This window comes from Cnephaeus nilssonii (genome assembly GCF_951640355.1).
Source record: "Cnephaeus nilssonii genome assembly, chromosome: 13".
Classification (NCBI taxonomy): Eukaryota; Metazoa; Chordata; class Mammalia; order Chiroptera; family Vespertilionidae; genus Cnephaeus; species Cnephaeus nilssonii.
Window position 1 is genome coordinate 83,048,686 of NC_137084.1, and position 18,639 is coordinate 83,067,324.

At 63.6% G+C, this 18,639-nt stretch overlaps 1 protein-coding gene across 2 annotated transcripts in view; it reads right to left on the reverse strand.

Moving 5' to 3' along the window:
• Positions 1-5,263: 5,263 nt before the first annotated feature.
• NECTIN1 (nectin cell adhesion molecule 1) overlaps positions 5,264-18,639 on the reverse strand; it is a 70,116-nt gene continuing 56,740 nt past the window's right edge. For both annotated transcript variants that reach the window (XM_079787783.1, XM_079787784.1), the window contains exons 4-6: positions 18,499-18,616; positions 16,484-16,635; positions 5,264-8,704 (exon numbers count right to left, since the gene is read on the reverse strand). In XM_079787783.1, coding sequence (XP_079643909.1) covers positions 8,157-8,704; positions 16,484-16,635; positions 18,499-18,616 — 818 coding nt within the window. In that variant the 3' untranslated portion in view covers positions 5,264-8,156. The remainder of the gene's footprint in view (positions 8,705-16,483; positions 16,636-18,498; positions 18,617-18,639) is intronic.

Below are 18,639 nucleotides of genomic sequence, written 5' to 3' on the forward strand. Positions count from 1 at the left end.
TGTGCAGGAAATAAGTGTGATGCGTGTGGAGTGCCTGGCACGGAGCGGCAGGGGAGCACTGGAAATTCAGGACTTGTCCTGGTATCACTGTGTTCTGACATTCAAGCAGGGGCTGGTAGGGGAGGGAGGATGGTGGTGGAGGTGGGGAGGGTGGTGGTGGTAATGCCCGCGGCCTGTGCATAGCTCCAGATTCTCTAGCTCAAGAAGATCCTCCTTCACCCCCCGCCCCCTCCCCGCACTGCTGTCCCGGAGCCACTGTCCAGCGCCCAGCAGGAGAGCCGCGTAGAGCAAAGGTCCCAGCTCTGTCCCTGCAGAAAACAAACCTCGCGGTCAGTGTGGCTGAGGTCTCAGCCACACGCCCCCAGAGCCGGCCCCAGTCCCCAGCAGGAGCGGCCCTGGGCAGGGATCCCCACCAGCCCATGACCTTGAGGGACACATCCCAGCTCCTTGGTCGTGGGGGTGAAGCAAACCACTGAGGCGGAAACTAAGGGGACGTGGTCACCACGAAGCAGAAGGCAGGTGTCCGACTCAATACCACGGCCATTGCAGGCCGGTGGCTGCTGCGCACCCCCTCGGGTCCAGGCACTGCGCTCAGCACTCTGCAGGCGGAAGGTCCCCTGTTGCTCCTGCTTCAGCAGGAACCTTCTAGCACAGCGACCGGGCCACCCCAGCAGGCTAGCGTGAGGATACAGCTCAGGGAGGTGAGCAACCTGCCTGAGGCCCACTCAGCTCATAGGGTGCGCCCACTCAACCTCAGGGGACCCTAAAACCTCGCCTCTGTCCGTTCACCAGGTTCCTAAGAAACACCTGCTGTGAACTAAACAAATAGAACAGCATCTGAAAGGGCCACACGACTCAATGCCGCCTGCGAGCGTTACGATGAAACAGGAGAGATCCTGGCCAAGTCGTCACGTTAGGGAGAAGCAGCCCACCACAGGGTGAGAGGACTGCTCAGAGGTCGCACATGCAAAGACTCATCCATCCATTCACCCCCCAGACCGCCACCAGCCGCTGTGGTCCCCATCACTGCCAGGCGGGCAGCTGGGCTGGCGCTGCCGTGTCAGAGGAAGCTGGCCAGGCTCAGGGGGACAAGCAGATAACACCCGCCCTGCTGGAACAGTCTTTCATCTCTGGCCCTCAGAAGGAGAGGGGACTAGCAATGTGTTGGTGGTTCTGTGTGTGTGTGTGTGTGTGTGTGTGTGTGTGTGTGTTTCAGAACAGCTGGAGTACCTGGGATTTTTTAAAAGCACACACACACACACTAGAGGCCCGGTGCATGAAATTCATGCATGGGCGGGGGGGGGGGGTGTCCCTCAGCCCAGCCTGCACCCTCTTCAATATGGGACCCCTTGAGGGATGTCGGACTGCCCGTTTAGGCCCAATCCCACCGGGGTCGGGCCTAAACGGGCAGTCAGACATCCCTCTCACAATCCAGGACTGCAGGCTCCCAACTGCTCACCTACCTGCCTTCCTGATTGCCCCTAACTGCCCTCCCCTGCAGGCCTGGTCACCCCTAACTGTCCTCCCTTCCAGGCCTGGTCACCCCTAACTGCCCTCCCCTGAAGGCCTGGTCCCGCCCAACTGCTCTCCCCTGCAGGACTGGGTCCCCCCCAACTGCCCTTTCCTGCAGGCCTGGTCACCCCCAACTTCCCTCCCTTGCAGGCCTGGTCCCTCCCAACTGCCCTCCCCTGCTGGCCTGATCACCCACAATGGCCCTCCCTTGCAGGCCTGGTCCCTCCCAACTGCCCTCCCCTGCTGGTCATCTTGTGGTGGCCATCTTGTGTCCACATGGGGGCAGGATCTTTGACCACATGGGAGCAGCCATCTTGTGTGTTGGAGTGATGGTAAATCTGCATATTACTCTTTTATTAGGTAGGATAGAGGTCTGGTGCATGAGTGGGGGGCAGCTGGTTTTCCCTGAATGGTGTCCTGGATCAGTGTGGGGGTTCCCTTGGGGCGTGAGGTGGCCTGGGCGAGGGGCCTGTGGTGGTTTGCAGGCCAGCCACGCCCCCTGGTGACCCAAACAGAGGCCCTGGTATCTGGGATTTATTTACCTTCTATAATTGAAACTTTGTAGCCTTAAGCAGAGGCCTGGGCTGGCCAGGGCAGGCGGAAAGCTTGGCTTCCTCCATCGCCAGGGAAACCCAAGCCTCCCTTCTGCTCTCAGTGGCCTCAGCCATCTTGGTTGGGTTTATTTGCATATTTGATCCTGATTGGCTGGTGGGCGTGGCTTGTGGGCGTAGCGGAGGTACAGTCAATTTGCATATTACTGTTTTATTAGATAGGAAATATCTTTTTGTTGCTTTTTGGTTAATCCTCATCTGAGGCTATTTTTCCATCAATTTTTAGAGAGAGTGGAAGGGTGGGGGAGAGGGAGAGAGAGAAACTTGGATGTGAGAGAGGCACATAGACTGGTTGCCTCCTACACGCACCCCTACCAGGGCCGGGGATCAAGCCTGCCTGAAACTGAGGTACATGCCCTTGACTAGAATCAAACCCAGGGCCCTTCAGTCTGCAGCTTATGTTCTATCCACTGAGCCACACCAGCCAGGGCCATGTGTACACGTCTCTGATCCTTGACCTGTATTGCATGGTGTGCTCATCACCCACAGTCAGATCATCTCTCACCAAATACAGGCGCCCCCAAAGCACGCTAGCTCAACCGACACTCCTTTCTTTTCAGCCAGACTAAGCTTTGAACAAAGGAAATTCATCCTAAAATGCTACGGAAGTTTGAAGATGCAGTTAAGTACAAATACTGCCTCTATAATTATTCAAAGTGTGTATATATATTTTGGGGGGACACCCTGATAACTCACTTCTTACTCTTCTCAGGTGTAACTGATTTGAAATAATAGGTGAAGCCAGACTGAGCTTTGAACAAAGAACATTTGCCCGGTAGGCTTTGGTGGGATACTGACGATAAAGCTGATGGCACCAAACTGGCAGCAGGTGGCGCACTGAGGCCCATAAGTACCGAACAAAACGATTCTTTTTTTTAAAATATATTTTATTGATTTTTTACAGAGAGGAAGAGAGAGAGATAGAGAGTTAGAAACATCGATCCCTGCCTCTTGCACACCCCCTACCGGGGATGTGCCCGCAACCAAGGTACATACATGCCCTTGACCGGAATCGAACCTGGGACCCTTGAGTCCGCAGGCCGACCCTCTATCCACTGAGCCAAACCGGTTTCGGCCAAAATGATTCTTGATGTTTGCGATTCCATCGCTTCACGCATCAGCAGTGCCTGGACCAGAACAGTCATCAGTTTGAAAACTCATTGACAAAAAATTATTCATTTCTGTACGTTCTTTCAACTTTTGAAAATGAACTGTATGTTAATAAACACTGACTTTATAATCACTTAAGTGTGTGTACATTGTTGGGGATACCCTCTATTTGGCCCCCTCAAATGATCTCTTTTACAACGAATATAAGATGCTAAATTCTCATTTGGTCTAGAATCCTCTTAACACACCTCTGGTCTGAAGAACTCCTATACATCCTTCAAGGCCCAGGGGAAATGTCACCTCAGCCATTAAAGCTCTCAGACCTTCCCAGACAGACGTAGCCGACAGCGCTTCGCACACAGCCCTGCTGCTTTGGAATGTGAGGTCCTGGAGGATCTGAATTCTTGAACCAGCGCCTGCCCAGGGGACCGAATGGATGAATGAGGGCGTGAGTGCCTGCATAAGTGACTAACTGGACCCCTCCATTCAAGCTCATTCCCTCAACCACCTGCAACCAGAGGCCACGGTGAGGACCGGAGAGGAGCCCTGTGGTCTCCAGGGAGAAGCTGTGACCGCAGCTCTCAGTCCCGGGCCCCCAGCCCAGATGGAGTGCAGGTGGGCACACCCCAGGGGTCCTGCCTCCAGGCCAGACAGCGTTTGGCCCTCTGCTCTGTTGAGGGTCGGGTAGGGGGCTGGAGACAAGGGCTGCGACTTGGGGAAGGAGCCTCAGTGCAGAACGCGGCTTAGCCAGCGGCTCCTATGCCCCGACTCCTGGGGTCCTGGGGAGGGGCCGGGCCTGGCCCTCCAGCCCAGAGGCTGTGCCCGGACTGATTGGTCTGCCCTCCTTCCGCCACCGGAGAAAGTCTTAATCTGCTGGAACGCTCTAGTTAAATACCAGTTAGGACGTCTGTCCACTGCTCTCTTCCAATCCATTAATCACGCCAGTGGCACTTGCTCCTGTGCAAATTAAACCTGCACTAAAACGGACGGCCTGGCGGATGGAGGGAGGGGCACCTCCTCACCGGTGTGCATCTCCTTCGAGCATCAACATCTACACAGTCCGGACGGGGCCTTCTGCGAGGGCCGCCAGCTGCCGCCAGCTGCCGCCAGCTGCCCGCTCATGGCCACGGTCCCCGCGCCGGGTGCCCCCGCCAGTTGTGTCCCGGCCGTCCAGGCCCGTGCAGAGCAGTGTCTTGCCGACGGGAGGGCTCTCTGCTGGGCAGCCCCGTGGCTTCCCCCCCCCCCCCCCGCCCCCTGCTCAGAGGTGTGCATTTCAGGGAGCGGAAGTGCTGGGGGGTTGGGAGGGGAGCCCCAGAGCCCCTGCGCTCCCACGCCGCCCGATTGGTCCTGCATTCCAGCCCGAGAGATGGGAAGCAGATGGCGCCGGGGCGAGGAGGGGGCAGTCCCTGCAGCCGGCCCTCGGAGGGCTGGGCTGGTGTCCAGAGCTGGCGGCCCTGATAAAGGAGGAAGCTCCCGCCCGTACCTGTCCGGAGGGCGCTGACAGGTGTGCCGCTCCTCCCACAGCCAGCGGAGGCCGCAGGGAGCAGGCGGCGGGCGGGGCTCCCCGCTCTGGGGCCGGGCCTGGGGCTCCGGCCCTCACGGCCCCCTCTCCACCGTCCGCCCCCCCCCTCCGGACCCGCACCCCTAAGGCTCCGGCCGGGTGGCAGATGGCACTGGCAGCGGGAGCTGCAGGTGACTTGAGCTGGACCCTCACGTCCTCCCTTGGGGGTCTTTTTAAAATATGTATGTATTTTTATTGACCTCAGAGAGGGAGAGAGAGAGACATCAATGGCGAGAGAGAATCACTGACCGGCTGCCTCCTGCACGCCCCACACTGGCGATGGAGCCTGTGCCCTGACGGAATCAAACCGTGCCCTCCTGCTCAACCACTGAGCCACACCGGCCGGGCTCCCTTGGGGCTCCTGCCTGATGGCAGGTTGGGGTTCCCTCGGCCTGGGCGTGGGGGCCCCTGCCAGGAAGGATGGGCACCACCACCCCAGGGGGCGGGGAGGGACACGAGCCAGCCAGCATTGTTTTAAACACTTTATTATAAAAAGTACATTTTCAACCCATGAGTGTGTTTTTTAATACAAGTAAAAGGGGGCGAGGCCAACACCCCCGGGTGGGAACCAGGAGGCTGTGGGGCGCCCGGGACTGAAGATGAAAACGGCGATGAGAAGCCGAGGCAGAGCTTGTGCCTCGCGCTCAGGGAGGGGCCGCTCCTGGGCCTGTTCTCATCCACACGGAACAGAACAGCCTGGGGCCCGGAGCCGTCCCTGCGGCAGGAGGGCAGGCTCCTCGCCGTGCACCAGGCGGAGGCAGCCAGGCCCCAGGCGCCCTCACCCTGGGCTGGGGAGACCTCCGCTGCTCACGAGGAGGGGCCGTGGGGCCCCCAGGCGCCCCCCTACCCAACACCATCCCCGCTTCCTGCACTGGCGGGTGGCCGGAGGAAGATGGCACCAGTGACCTGGGCACAGGGAGGGGCTGGCAGAGGGCACATGCCCAGGGCCGGTGCTCCTGGGCGCCTCTGCCCATCCCCCTGGTGCCCGTGCCTGGGCTGTACGCGCCCCACGCGCCCTGTGCCCGTGTAGGCATCCCTGTGCTGCGCTCTTCACATCCTTCTAAGAGCCTCGTGGTTCTGTCCCACGTTATAACAATATCAAAATCTTAAGAAAACAGGGTACAGGGAGGCCGGGCTGGGCCAGGACAGGAGGGCACCCAGAGGCAGGGTGACAGTGGGAGGTCTTGGCCCCCCGAATTCCAAGTTCATCTCATCTCCAGCCAGGAAGGGCTGGGGCTCAGCGGTGCTGGTGTCACAGGGAAGCAATGCCCGCCCCCCCCACCCCCCCGCCGCTGGGCCACAGCTCCCTGCAGACTCGGGCACAGAAAACCCCATCTCCCCAGGCCCAGGTGCGGACGCTGCCTCGTGCCCACTTTCGGCTGCGGGCGGCAGCTCTCCCGTGGGGAAGGTTGCAGCGGGCTCCCGGCGAGGAAGGGGGTTCCTTGTGGCCCATGCATGCGGCACAGGCACCATGATTTGTGCTTTGCTTGGAGGAGGGCCTGGAGGTGTCCGGGGGGACTCAGTGCTTTGGCTGGGCTCAGGGGCCTCCAAAGTCCATCATCAAGTGAGAAATAGGGGTGGCAGTGGTAGCATCGACAGAGGAGGAATCCTTTCAGTCTTATGGTTTCAAGAGGACAGAATGCCTCCACCAGGCAGGCCCCCGAGATTTCTCTCTGCCTGGGGTGAGGGAACTGGGTGGAGGAGTCCCTGCCCATGGATGGACAGTGACGTCACATGGAGAAGGCCCCTCCCCTGGGGGCTAATCCTGCTGGGAGAAGCAGCCCATCCCTCCCTCCTCCCCTCCCTCTTCTCTGGCTGGAAAGACCCCAGAATTTTCTCTCCGACTGCATTCCATCCAGCACCCTGAACGCCGAGGGGAGGGTGGCCCCAGGGCTGCCATGGCTTCAGATCTCTGCTACGTGGCTACTGGGTGGCTGGTGGGATGTGGGGGCCAGGTGAGGGGGGCCCAAGGTTGCCAGGAGCTGGCCAGGGGTCCCATAGCAGCACCAGAGAGGGGAGAAACAGGGTGGGGGGCTCCCTCGGGAACCTAAGGAGGGGCAAGTGGTGCCTGGGGGGCACAGCCATCTGCCCCTCCTCCCACACTTGCCATCCAATAGGGCTCACACCTGGGCCAAGTTCACCAGAATCCAGTGGGCAGGTGTGACCCCGCCTCCCCACCCAGGGTCTCCCCACCCAGAGCCAGGGGCAGGGGTGGGCAGTGATGGGCAGAGGGAGGACCTGAGGCACTTTGAGGGGACCAAGGGGCGGGGCGGGCCTTGCTCCTCTGTGGAGACCGGAGTGGGTGACTGACAGGAGCTCAGGCCTCTGCAGCCGAACCTACAGCTCCAAGGGGAGCTCTCCCAGACGCCCAGGGGCAGCTGAGCAGGAAGGCGTGTGGGAGCAGGAGCTTCGGACCAGTATCCCCGGCTCCCCCTCCCCTTGCACTTTCTGGCCTCAGTGGGCGAGGCGCTACCCACACCCTTCAGAGTCCGAGCTCCTCCCGCATGGCTCCCTCCCCCCATGCCGGCCCCTCCACCTCGGGACCCCAACCCTGACCCCAAGAGAATCCGTTGCTAGAACTTGCTAGGTGAGAGAGACCCGGGGCTTCGTGCTGTACGGAGCGGTTTAGGGCCAGCCAAGATCCTAGGGGGGAGCATGGGGGCCTCGTGCCAGCTGCCCCGCTGTGGGTGGGAGGGGGAGGAAGTGGGGGGCAGCCTGGACCGTGTCCCACCCGGGGAAGGCGTGTGACCCCGGGGTGTGCGGAAGCAGACACGGGTGGCGTGTGCATGGGTCCGTGTCTGTGTCGGCAGAGGTGTGGGCCCCCTGTGGGGACAGACTGGGGTGGCAAGGAGGGTCGTGTGGGATGAGGAGAATGCACCACCAAAGGCACCCACGGCCCGGGGCCTCGGGCTATTCGACAGACGCACAGCACGGCGCCCGCCTCTCGGGTCTAGACCGGGCCGACCCGGCCGCGTCCACTCGCAGGGGGCTGGGCGCCCTCTTCGTGGGAACGGGGAGCAGCATTGGGGGGGGGGGGGCTTTTCCTCGGGGAGGCCCTGAGGCCCCTCCCAGTGGAGCGGAGGCGTTCCAGTGTTGGGGTGGGGAGGGCTCCCCGGGCCTGGAGGGCTGGGTGCCAGGTGCACGAGGCGAGACCAGGCCCGGCTGCACAGCGCAGAGGGCACCGCCAGGGAGAGGGGGCGCAGCAACATCAAAGCCACAGAGGACACGCGGGGAGGGCGGGCCGAGGGGCCAGAACCAGGGCTCTGCCCACGGGCCGGCAGCGTGAGTCCCTGGGGGTCCTGGAGGGTCTGGGGGAGGGGGGGGCGTGCGGGCGGAGGAGGGCGCAGCAGGCTCTGGGGGGACTACACGTACCACTCCTTCTTGGAAATGAAAGACCCATCGTTCTGAGAAACCATGTTCTCGGCCAAGTCCAGCTGCTCGGGGTCGTACTGGTAGCCCAGGGTCCGGTCCCCGTAGCCGTCCTGACAGGCCTGGGCCTCGTCCACTGTGAAGTAGGGCCTCTTGGCGTCCTCGTCGTATTTGGGGTGCGTGCCCCCCACCTTGCACTCGCGCCCCCCTCCGCCCTCCTCCTCCTCCTCCTCTTCGTAGCTGCTGCCCCCCAGCGGGCCGGCCTTCTTCTCGTCGTCCGAGTCGTCGGGGTACTGCAGGCTCTGGCCCAGCGGCGGGTGGTGCTGGGGGACGCCCGCCTTGCTGTAGCCGTTGCCGTACACGTGCTTCTTGGTGCTGTAGTCGCCCTTGAAGGTGTGGCGGCGCCGGCGCAGGGCCAGCACGGCGCCCCCGACGACCAGGAGCACCAGCAGCACGCTCCCCGCCACGCCCCCGATGATGGCCGTGGGCACCGGCCCGGCCCGCCGCCCGTGCTCCGGAGGAGACGGGGTGTAGGGGAATTCTGGGGGAGGAAGAGACGGGGACGGTCAGTGTCCGCTCGGCGGCAGCGGGGGGGAGTGGGCCGAGGCCCGGGGACAGACGGCTCCAGCCAGCCCCCAGGCTGCGGTGGGCCGCGAGGCAGAGGCAGCTGCGCGGCCAGGGCCTCTGTGCCCACCTCCTGGCTGTGGCGCCGGCCCACCCTGACCCCGTGCCCACCGCTGTGTGATGGCCACGGCGCCGTGCAGCAGGCTGCTGGTACTGCCCAGGACACCGGGCCTGCCCGCAGCCACTGGCCGTGACGCAGCGTGGGCTCCCGCATGTCCAGTCCGTGCCAATGTCCCCCCTGCCTCTGCCCACACCTGTGGTCCCGGCCCCGGACTCCACCCGTCCTAGAGCACAGGGAGCCGCTGGCTCCCAGGGGCTGGCCCACAGATGCCCAGCAAGTGCCAGAAACCGGGGCTGTGGCTCTGGGCTGTGGTCTGGCCTTGCAGGCACGGTGGGGGAGGGGTGGGTTAGAGGTGCTGCCAGCCTGGGCCCTGAGCATCGACGCTCAGCCAGGATGTGCAGGAACGGGCGTGCAAGCACGGGACTTGGTACTAAAGGTGACGCGGAGACAGGTCACCTGGCACACGCCCCTGTGCCATGGCGAGCCGTGTGCCGTGCTAATGTGGTGAGTGTGTGTAAGACACGGTCACACTGAGGACAGAGTGGAGACGAGAGGCAGGAAAGGTAGAAAGAGGAGCAAGGAAGAGAGGCTGGGCAGGTGACTTTCTGGGCCAGTGGGGCCAGGCCAGAGGCCGGAGGGGCAGTTCCCAGCACCGCCACAGGGTGGCACCGGAGCCCACGGCCAGCCCGGGTCAGGAGGAGCAGCGGGCAGGTCAGGGCACACCTGGAGGCCGGGGCCCTGGAGCATCCCTCCTTTCTGCAGGTGGAGGGTGAGTTTGGGCCTATGTCCTGGCCTTCGGGGGGGGGGGGGGGGTCCTCTGCCAGCTCACTGCCGTGACCCTGCCCCTCCTCCCAGGCGGGCGGCCCCTGTGCGGTGTGGCCGTGGTCGGCAGCAGGGGGACCAGGGCAGATTCCAGGGTGGAAAAGTCCTTCCAAGGGCTCAGGCTGGAAGGGCCGCCCCCGGGGAGGGGGGTGCGGGCCGTGCCCAGGCACAGGCGGAGGTGGGGCCACCCACGCCCTCCAGGTGGAGTGGGCAGAGCTCCCATCCCCACTGTGTCCTCCGGGCAGGTGCCCGCAGGCTGCCCAGTGACTTACTTTTAAACCTAGCTGTGTTTTTTGGAAAATTGATGTCAGAGAGGAAGGGAGAGGGAGAGAGAAACATCAACGATGGGAGGGAATCATGGATCGGCTGCCTCCTGCACGCCCCAACCTGGGGATCGAGCCTGCAACCCAGGCCTGTGCCCTGACCAGGAGTCGAACCCTGACCTCTTGGTTCAGAGGTGGATGTTCAACCCCTGAGCCAGGCCGGCCGGGCTGCCCAATGATCCGTCACTGAACATGTGTCCTCACTGCCCACGTCCAGAGCAGCACCTCTGGAGCCTCACGGTTCTTCTGGTCTCACACCTGCTCCCCACGAGGGGCGCCGAGGCAGCGGCCTCTTCCGGAACTTGCACCTGCCCGTGACCTTCCCCTGCCCGTGGCCTTCCCCTGCCCGTGGCCTTCCCCTGCCCGGGGCCTTCCCCTTCCCCTGCCCGTGACCTTCCCCTGCCCGTGGCCTTCCCCTGCCCGTGGCCTTCCCCTGCCCGTGACCTTCCCCTGCCCGTGGCCTTCCCCTGCCCGTGGCCTTCCCCTGCCCGTGACCTTCCCCTGCCCGTGGCCTTCCCCTGCCCGTGGCCTTCCCCTGCCCGTGGCCTTCCCCTGCCCGTGACCTTCCCCTTCCCCTGCCCGTGGCCTTCCCCTGCCCGTGACCTTCCCCTGCCCGTGGCCTTCCCCTGCCCGTGGCCTTCCCCTGCCCGTGGCCTTCCCCTGCCCGTGGCCTTCCCCTGCCCGTGACCTTCCCCTGTCTGTGACCTTCCCCTGCCCGTGACCTTCCCCTGTCTGTGACCTTCCCCTGTCCGTGGCCTTCCCCTGTCCGTGGCCTTCCCCTGCCCGTGACCTTCCCCTGCCCGTGGCCTTCCCCTGCCCGTGACCTTCCCCTGTCTGTGACCTTCCCCTGCCCGTGGCCTTCCCCTTCCCGTGGCCTTCCCCTGCCCGTGGCCTTCCCCTGCCCGTGGCCTTCCCCTGTCTGTGGCCTTCCCCTGCCTGTGGCCTTCCCCTGCCCGTGGCCTTCCCCTTCCCGTGGCCTTCCCCTGCCCGTGACCTTCCCCTGCCCGTGGCCTTCCCCTGCCCGTGACCTTCCCCTGCCCGTGACCTTCCCCTGCCCGTGGCCTTCCCCTGCCCGTGGCCTTCCCCTGTCTGTGGCCTTCCCCTGCCCGTGACCTTCCCCTGTCTGTGGCCTTCCCCTGCCCGTGACCTTCCCCTGCCCGTGACCTTCCCCTGCCTGTGGCCTTCCCCTGCCTGTGGCCTTCCCCTGCCCGTGGCCTTCCCCTGTCTGTGGCCTTCCCCTGCCCGTGGCCTTCCCCTGCCCGTGGCCTTCCCCTGCCCGTGACCTTCCCCTGCCCATGGCCTTCCCCTGCCCGTGGCCTTCCCCTTCCCCTGCCCGTGGCCTTCCCCTGCCCGTGACCTTCCCCTTCCCCTGCCCGTAGCCTTCCCCTGCCCGTGACCTTCCCCTTCCCCTGCCCGTGGCCTTCCCCTGCCCGTGGCCTTCCCCTGCCCGTGACCTTCCCCTGCCTGTGGCCTTCCCCTGCCGTGGCCTTCCCCTGCCCGTGGCCTTCCCCTGCCCGTGACCTTCCCCTGTCTGTGACCTTCCCTGCCCGTGGCCTTCCCCTGCCCGTGGCCTTCCCCTGCCCGTGGCCTTCCCCTGCCCGTGACCCCTCCAGTTCCCACCCAGGCTGGATGCTCTCCTCTCTTCACCTGCTCCCCCGTCACCCATCCACTCATCCTCCCGTCTATCCGTCCGCCCAGCCACCTGGTCAGCAAGCGTGTGCCGAGCACCTACTTTGCTAGTGGTCACGGGACAGGACTCACAGATTCCCCAACTCGGCACTCTTGGAGACGATTTTTAGAGAGAGTGGGAGAAAGGGAGAGAAACATCGATGTGAGAGAGACATCGACTGGTTGCCTCCCACAGGCACCCTGACCTGGGGCTGGGAGGAGCCTGCAACCAAGGTACATGCCCTTGACTGGAATCAAACCAGGGACCTTAGGTCTGAAGGCTGATGCTCTATCCACTGAGCCAAACTGGCCAGGGCCCCAGGAGCTTTCTGGACCAGGGGAACCCTGGTTGTGTTGGCTGTGTTAGGCCCAGGCCTGTGCAGAGGAAGAATGGCTAAGATGACTCTAGCCCAGTGATGGGCAACCTTTTGAGCTTGGTGTGTCAAACGTCGCCAAAAAACTGAGCATAACTCGGGTGGTGTGTCACTTTGAGGAAAAAACATTATTTCGCAAATGTTTCATCCTCGGCATGCGGCCACCTCAGCGGCCGCGTGTCATCACAAATGGCTACGCCTGTCAGTGCTGACACGCGTGTCATAGGTTCGCCATCACTGCTCTAGCACCACAGACTTGGGGGGGAAGATGCTACATGGGGAGCCAGAGAGCAGTCGCTGCAGGGCCTGATGCAGCCTGCGCGGGCTGCCTGCTGTGGAGGACCCGCCCGCCCGCTCTGTCCCTCCAGCTGTCCCGAGGCCGTCTGCGTGCCAGCAGCACACACAGCCTCCATCGCTGCAGGGGGAGGGGAGGGGAGGGGAGGGAGGGCTGAGCAGGGAGGGGAGGGGGGGCTCAGCGGGTCGCTGTGCTCGCTGGCGGGGGTGGGGGGTCCAGCTGCAGCCCTCACATCCTCTTACAAAGGGGCAGCGTGGCCCCGACTCCTGACTGGCTGCAGCTTCCCCTCTGGCGGAGGGGACTCTGCATCCCTCCGGGGCCCTGGCTCCCTGATGGAGCTGGGTGGACTGCTGTGGGGGCTTTGGATGGGTCTGAGTAGAGGGAAGGGTTGGGGTTTGCAGTCTGAATCTACGATCTGGAGGAGGCTTGTGGTCAACAAGAATGTTTGGATTTGCTTCCCAAACCAACACAGACAGGCAGGAAGTGCTTGGGCACCAGATTAGGGTAGGACGCTGCGAGAACTACACCTCCCAGCATGCAGTGCGGTGGGCCAGGGACAGTGGGAAGGCCAGGGGTCAGACTCTGGGGAGCTCTTCCCTCCTCTGCAACTGCAGCAGCTGAGCATCTGTCAGACCGCAAACGGGCCTCATCGAGTCCAAGGGGCACCGGGTCCTCCAAGGTGCAGGCACAGCTGCCTTCCCAGACACCGGGCACGGCCACCGCCTGAGGAAGGAACCTGCCCCAGCCCAGCCGGCCCGTCTACACACTCAGCACTTGCACACTCAGCACGCAGCTGCTCACCTGCTGCTGGCACATCTCCTCGCCCAGGGGCACCCCCACTCAGGACCAGCCCCCACACCCCCACTCAGGATCCCGGGGCGGCCCCACTCAGGACCAGCCCCCACACCCCCACTCAGGATCCCGGGGCGCCCCCACTCAGGACCAGCCCCCACACCCCCACTCAGGACCCCGGGGCACCCCCACTCAGGACTGCTGCAGCAGCCTGGGTCTGAAGAGCACCTTGCCCATGGGGCACACCCTGTCACCTTCATGGGAAGTGGGTCGACCCCCTGCACCCCGGGGCCTCCCTGCCCTGCTCTGGAAGTGGCCTGAACCCCCAGCCCAGGGGCCTAATTTGGCCTCTTTAGTTTGATCAGGGACATCCCTGAGCGCCCCTCCCACCCCGGCATCACCCCACAGGGAGAAGGGAGGGGAGCTCACCAGTGTGTTTGTGACCTGCCCTCAGCAGGGCTCAGGCCCCGCCTCGTGGGGACCCCGAGGAGGTTATCTCCTCTGCTCTCTCACCCCACGGCCCCAGTGCAGAAAGCCCTCACGCCGCCCTCACTGCTCCCCGCGCATCCACAGCGCCTCCCAAATGCTCGGTCGGAACCAGCCCTGCCACGGCCTCTCAGGGAACCCGCAGGCTCCCCTCGGCCAGAGAGAGAACCCCTCCTTCTGTTTCCTCCCACACTCCCCCCGGGGACCCCCCTCCGCCCACTCACTCATCCTTGTAGGAACAACTCAAATACCACCTCTTCCGGGACCCGGGACCCAGAGAATCCTGTGCCAAAGCGTGTGTGCGGTGGTGCAGTGGCCAGGGACACGCGTGCCCTGCACACACGTGTTGTGCACACGCCCTGCGGCCCACCTTCTGTCCATCCTGGCCCCACTGCTCTCCATCCCTCTGCACAGGCACCAGGCTGCGCTGCTCCCCGAGCAGCCGGGAGAACGAAATGTGAGCTCCCACCTCTCCATCTCACACGTTCCCTCCAGGCCAGCCAGGCTTGGGCAGGGCAGGGCTGGGCCTCAGTGGCCCTGGGGAGTGTGACGGGCACCAGCTGGTACAGGTGAAGATTGGGGGGCTGCTGCTTAGAGAGTGCCTTGAGCCCGGCTGGCGTGGCTCAGTGGTTGAATGTTGACCTATGAACCAGGAGGTCATGGTTCGATTCCCGGTCAGGGCACATACCCGGGTTGTGGGCTCCATCCCCAGTAGGAGGCGTGCAAGAGGCAGCTGATCATGATTCTCTCTCATCATGGTGTTTCTATCTCTCTCCCTGCCTCTCTGAAATCAATAAAAATACTAAAAGAAAAACAAGAAATTGCCGTGAGCACAAGCACACTCAGCCGGGCAAAGGCGTGGTGCCAGCTGAGACCGCCTCTCAGGATGGCAGCTCGCGGCCCTGGGCCCTCGCTGGTTCAGGGAGTGTCGGCTCCGGGCTCCGGCCTGCCCAGCTGCAGAACAGGGTCCCTCTGCCAGCTGCTCACCACCCGGTGTCTCAGTTACCACCCTGGCCCCCCTCAATCTCCAGGGCACAGCCCGCCCACCTGGCCTAGAGGCTGACCCAGGAGACGGCCGCCTCCACAGCTGCCCCCTCCTTCCTTCCCTCTGCTCTGTCCCCAGGGCCTCCCCTCCCCGGTCTGGTGTGGCTTCCTGATGAGCAGCGAGCGCTCATGGGCGCTGGGCATCCTCTGGGGTGCTGGGCAAAGGGCGGCCTGAGTCCCGCCCACCCCGTCTCTGGGCTGAGCAGCACCGCGAACCCGGCAGCTCGGCGGGGCCTCGGGCTGGTCCGTGCGGCTGGGGCCCAGGGCCGCCGGGAGGAAGCTGCTGGGCTTTGCGGCCTCCTCCCAGGTCTTGTAACCCGTGGTTTTCCTGGAGCCCGGAGGGAGGGGCGCAGCACTGTGGGGGGCACCTGGGGAAGGTACACCGGGAGGAGCACCGCCCGTGCCAGGCAGTGAGTGCAGGCTGGCGTGACCATCGGAAGCCCGAGGTCTCCATATAAAGCCAAGGCAGCTGAGGCTCAGAGGCGAAGGACGAGTTCAAGGCCACAGCCGAAGGGCCCGCATGTGAACACACTCGGCCGAGCCTGCACCCCCATACGGCCGCCTCTCGCTGGGGCGGTCAGGCTCCCTCATGACGACCCCTCACCCTTGCTGCCCCCAGCGCCCAGGCCAGCGCCCAGCGCCTGCGAGGCCTCGCCCAGCTCTGCTCACTCGCTCCAGGGAGGGAGGGGTGCAGGACTGGCCTCCCTTTGCCAGCCTTTGGGAGCCCTGAACCCTGGCCTGGAGGGGTGTGCCCTCCCAAAGCAGCCTGGAGGCCAATGGCAGGGAATGGAGAAAAGAGCAAGTGGCTCCCCCTGCACCCCGAGAGGTGAGACAGCCCGGCCCTAGGTCAGGTGGGCTTAGTGCAGCCACAGCCGCTCTTCCTGCAGCCGGGCCCCCATGCACCACGGCCGCCCCCTCACCGGCTCCAGCGCACGGCCCTCAGGTCGGCCCAGCCCTGCCCTGGGCCCCGCACCGCCGCCCACGCACTCGCGCTGAGACACCCCGCGATGCCACTGCCGCGCTCGCATCCCGCACCGGCCGAGGCACAGGCTGAAGGCACGTCCTGCTCCGCCTGCGCGGCTGACGGCACTCTCCCCGCTGCTGCCCTTTCCATCGTTCCCGTGACAACGAGGACGGGTCGAGATGACCGCGGCGGGCGGCCGCTTACAGGCAGGTCTGTGCTGTCCTCAGCCTGCCTTTGGTGTAATTCTGGCTCTTCACGGCACCTCGTATTTTCCCATTTTACAGATCCCGCCCCCCTGACATGGAAGCCTCGCTCCTTCGCATCCCTGTGAGGTCGCCAAGCCTCCCAGCCCGCGCCCTCCCTGTGCCCCGAAAGGTCTGGAGGCCGACCCCGCTCATCTGCATTGACAGAGAGAGAAATGCAGGGAGAACATCAGTTCAGTGGCAGGGCCCACACCACCCTGCCTCTGGGCGACCTCCTTGCTCTCCCTCCAGTATCCCTGCAGAGGTCGGCCTCCTCCTCCAGCACATGGGAGCTCCCTGAACCCCAGAGGCAGAGCTTGGAGATTAGCTCCATCACAAGCCCCCTCCTCCAAGCTGGCCTCCCATGGGGCTGCTGCTGGCAGACCCCAGGTGGACGCTCACACCCGACCACAAGCAGCTCTGCTGTGAACAGCACTTCCTTCTCCCCGACCGTCTCTCACAGCCATCAACCGAGGAAAGAGAAAGGCCAGGGTCCCGGAGAACGGGAGATGCAGGCAAAGGAGGCACAAGCTTCCCCTGACAAAGCAACCGGAAGCCGGAAGGCGGGGCGGCAGGGGAGGAGCGGTGGGGGTGGGGTGGGGGCAGGGAGGGTGCAGCTTCCCACCTGTGATGTTGACCTCCACTTGGCCTGAGCGGGTGCCGATGGGGTTGGTGGCCTCGCAGACGTAGGTCCCCGTCAGGCTGTAGTCGATAGGTCCCCTGAAGAAGAGGGTTCTGTTCTGGGCCTCCACGCCCCTGGGCAGAGAGCCGTTCAGCCTGCGGGTGGAGACGCGGCTGGGTCAGCACCCTCCGGCCACACCTGGTGCCAGCCCAGCCCAGCCCCGCCTTCTCCGCAGCCGGCAGGGAGGGTCTGGCTTGGAAGGAGTCGGAAGAACCACCACCATTGGCAGTTCTCTGTGACCCAGCCTCGCACAGATTGTCACTGCCCCGGATTGCGGACGCCACAGGTGGGTGTGAGTCCCACTGGACAGGTGAGGGCCCTGAGGGTCAAGGCCAAGGAACCCGCTCTAAGCGGCAGGACTGGAGCCTGAGCCAGCTCTCTGGGCGCCTGCCCGGCGCTCTAATACTCGTGGTTCCTGGCTGTTGACCTGGTTTCCTGTGTAGCTGGTTAACCACACACGTCTGAGCTCTCACCCCAGCTCCACTGAAGCTGGACCACTGGGGCCATGGCCTGGGGATCTGTATTTTTTAAAAATATTTATTTTTATTGATTTCAGAGAAGAAGGGAGAGGGAGAGAGATAGAAACATCAATGATGAGAATCATGGATCGGCTGCCTCCTGCACGCCCCACACTGGGATGGAGCCTGCAACATGGGCATATGCCCTGACCAGGAATCGAACCCTGACCTCCTGGTTCCTAGGAGAAACCCCGAGCCACGCTGGGGGGCTGGCCATCTGCATTTTAACAAGCTACTTGGGTAAGGAGACGTGACTCAGGCTTAGGAGTTGTTCCATTCCCCTCTCTTGTGTTCTTGCTGGGCATGTCACAGGCCTGGACGTTTCCGGAACATAGGGACCTTCCTTCCTCTTGCTCCCCAAGGCCACAGAGCAATTACCCTGTGGGATTCCACAGCTGCTTGGCCCACGGACATGGAACTGGCGAGCAGGCCCCACTCACTCACACCTTCGGAAGCACTTCCGGTTTCAGGAGGTGGAGGGTGACGGCAGGGGCCCCGTGCCCTCTCCCTCCTGGAAGAGAATGTGGAGCCCTGGCTGGTGTGGCTCAGTGGATAGAACGTCGGCCTGCGGACTGAAGGGTCCCGGTTCGATTCCTGGTCAGAGCACATGCTCGGGTCGTGGGCTTGATCCCCAGTTGGGGGCCTGCAGGAGGCAGCCGATCCATGATTCCCTCTCATCACTGATGCTTCTCTCTCTCCCTCTCCCTTCCTCTTTGACATCAACAAAAATATATTTTAAAAAAATAGTAAATGTGTTTAAAAAAAGAAGTAGTTGTAGATGTAATCTAGACAGCCGTCTCTGCCCACCGTGCCCGGCTCCTCCTCGTCCCCCTACCCCGTCTCTCTGTGCCCCGCAGCCCTTCGCCAGGAGAGCTGGCTGCCCTGGAGGGGACAGAGCCTCTGAGGGCCCGGCCTGAGGCCCGCGGAGCCAGGAGAGGGACAACGGGACGTGGAATGAGCCCTCTGAACACAGGCGCTCTGGGCTGCCTGTGGCCTCCCTGAGAACTGGGGGTGCTGGAGAAGGAACAGGAGTAGAGAAAGGTCTGGAAGGCTTCAGAAAGCCAGCTTTCCTGGGGACACTGGACAGAAATAAACGCAGGGGCTGGGGCGGCAGCGACCAGACTGAGTCCCCGCGGAAAAGGGCAGCATCATTAGCAGCAGGGGGCAGGTCACAGGTGAGCCCCTCTGGCCGACCGGGCCGTCCCGCTGCCCGCGCTGGGGACAGGTCCTGGCTGCCGTGGAGCAATACTGACAGCACAGCGGCAGCTGAGGCGGCACAGAGCAACATGCCGCTCGGCCTCTCACAGCCCACGCCCCTTCTCACCGAGAAACCGAGCCTAGACCTGAATTTCCTCCCTGCCTCAAGGTGCTGAGGTTGGGTGGGGCCCCTCTGTGACCACCCAGGCAGCCCAGGGTGACGGGCTGGCCCCGCGCACTCACGTGGTCCAGCGGTACTCGGTGGCCGGGGGGTTAGCGTCGGCTTTGCAGGTGAGCTTCACATCCATCCGCTGCAGGTGCCAATTTCCATCAAACCCTTCGATGGTCACCTCAGGCTCATCTGTGGCCAAAAGAACGAGGTCA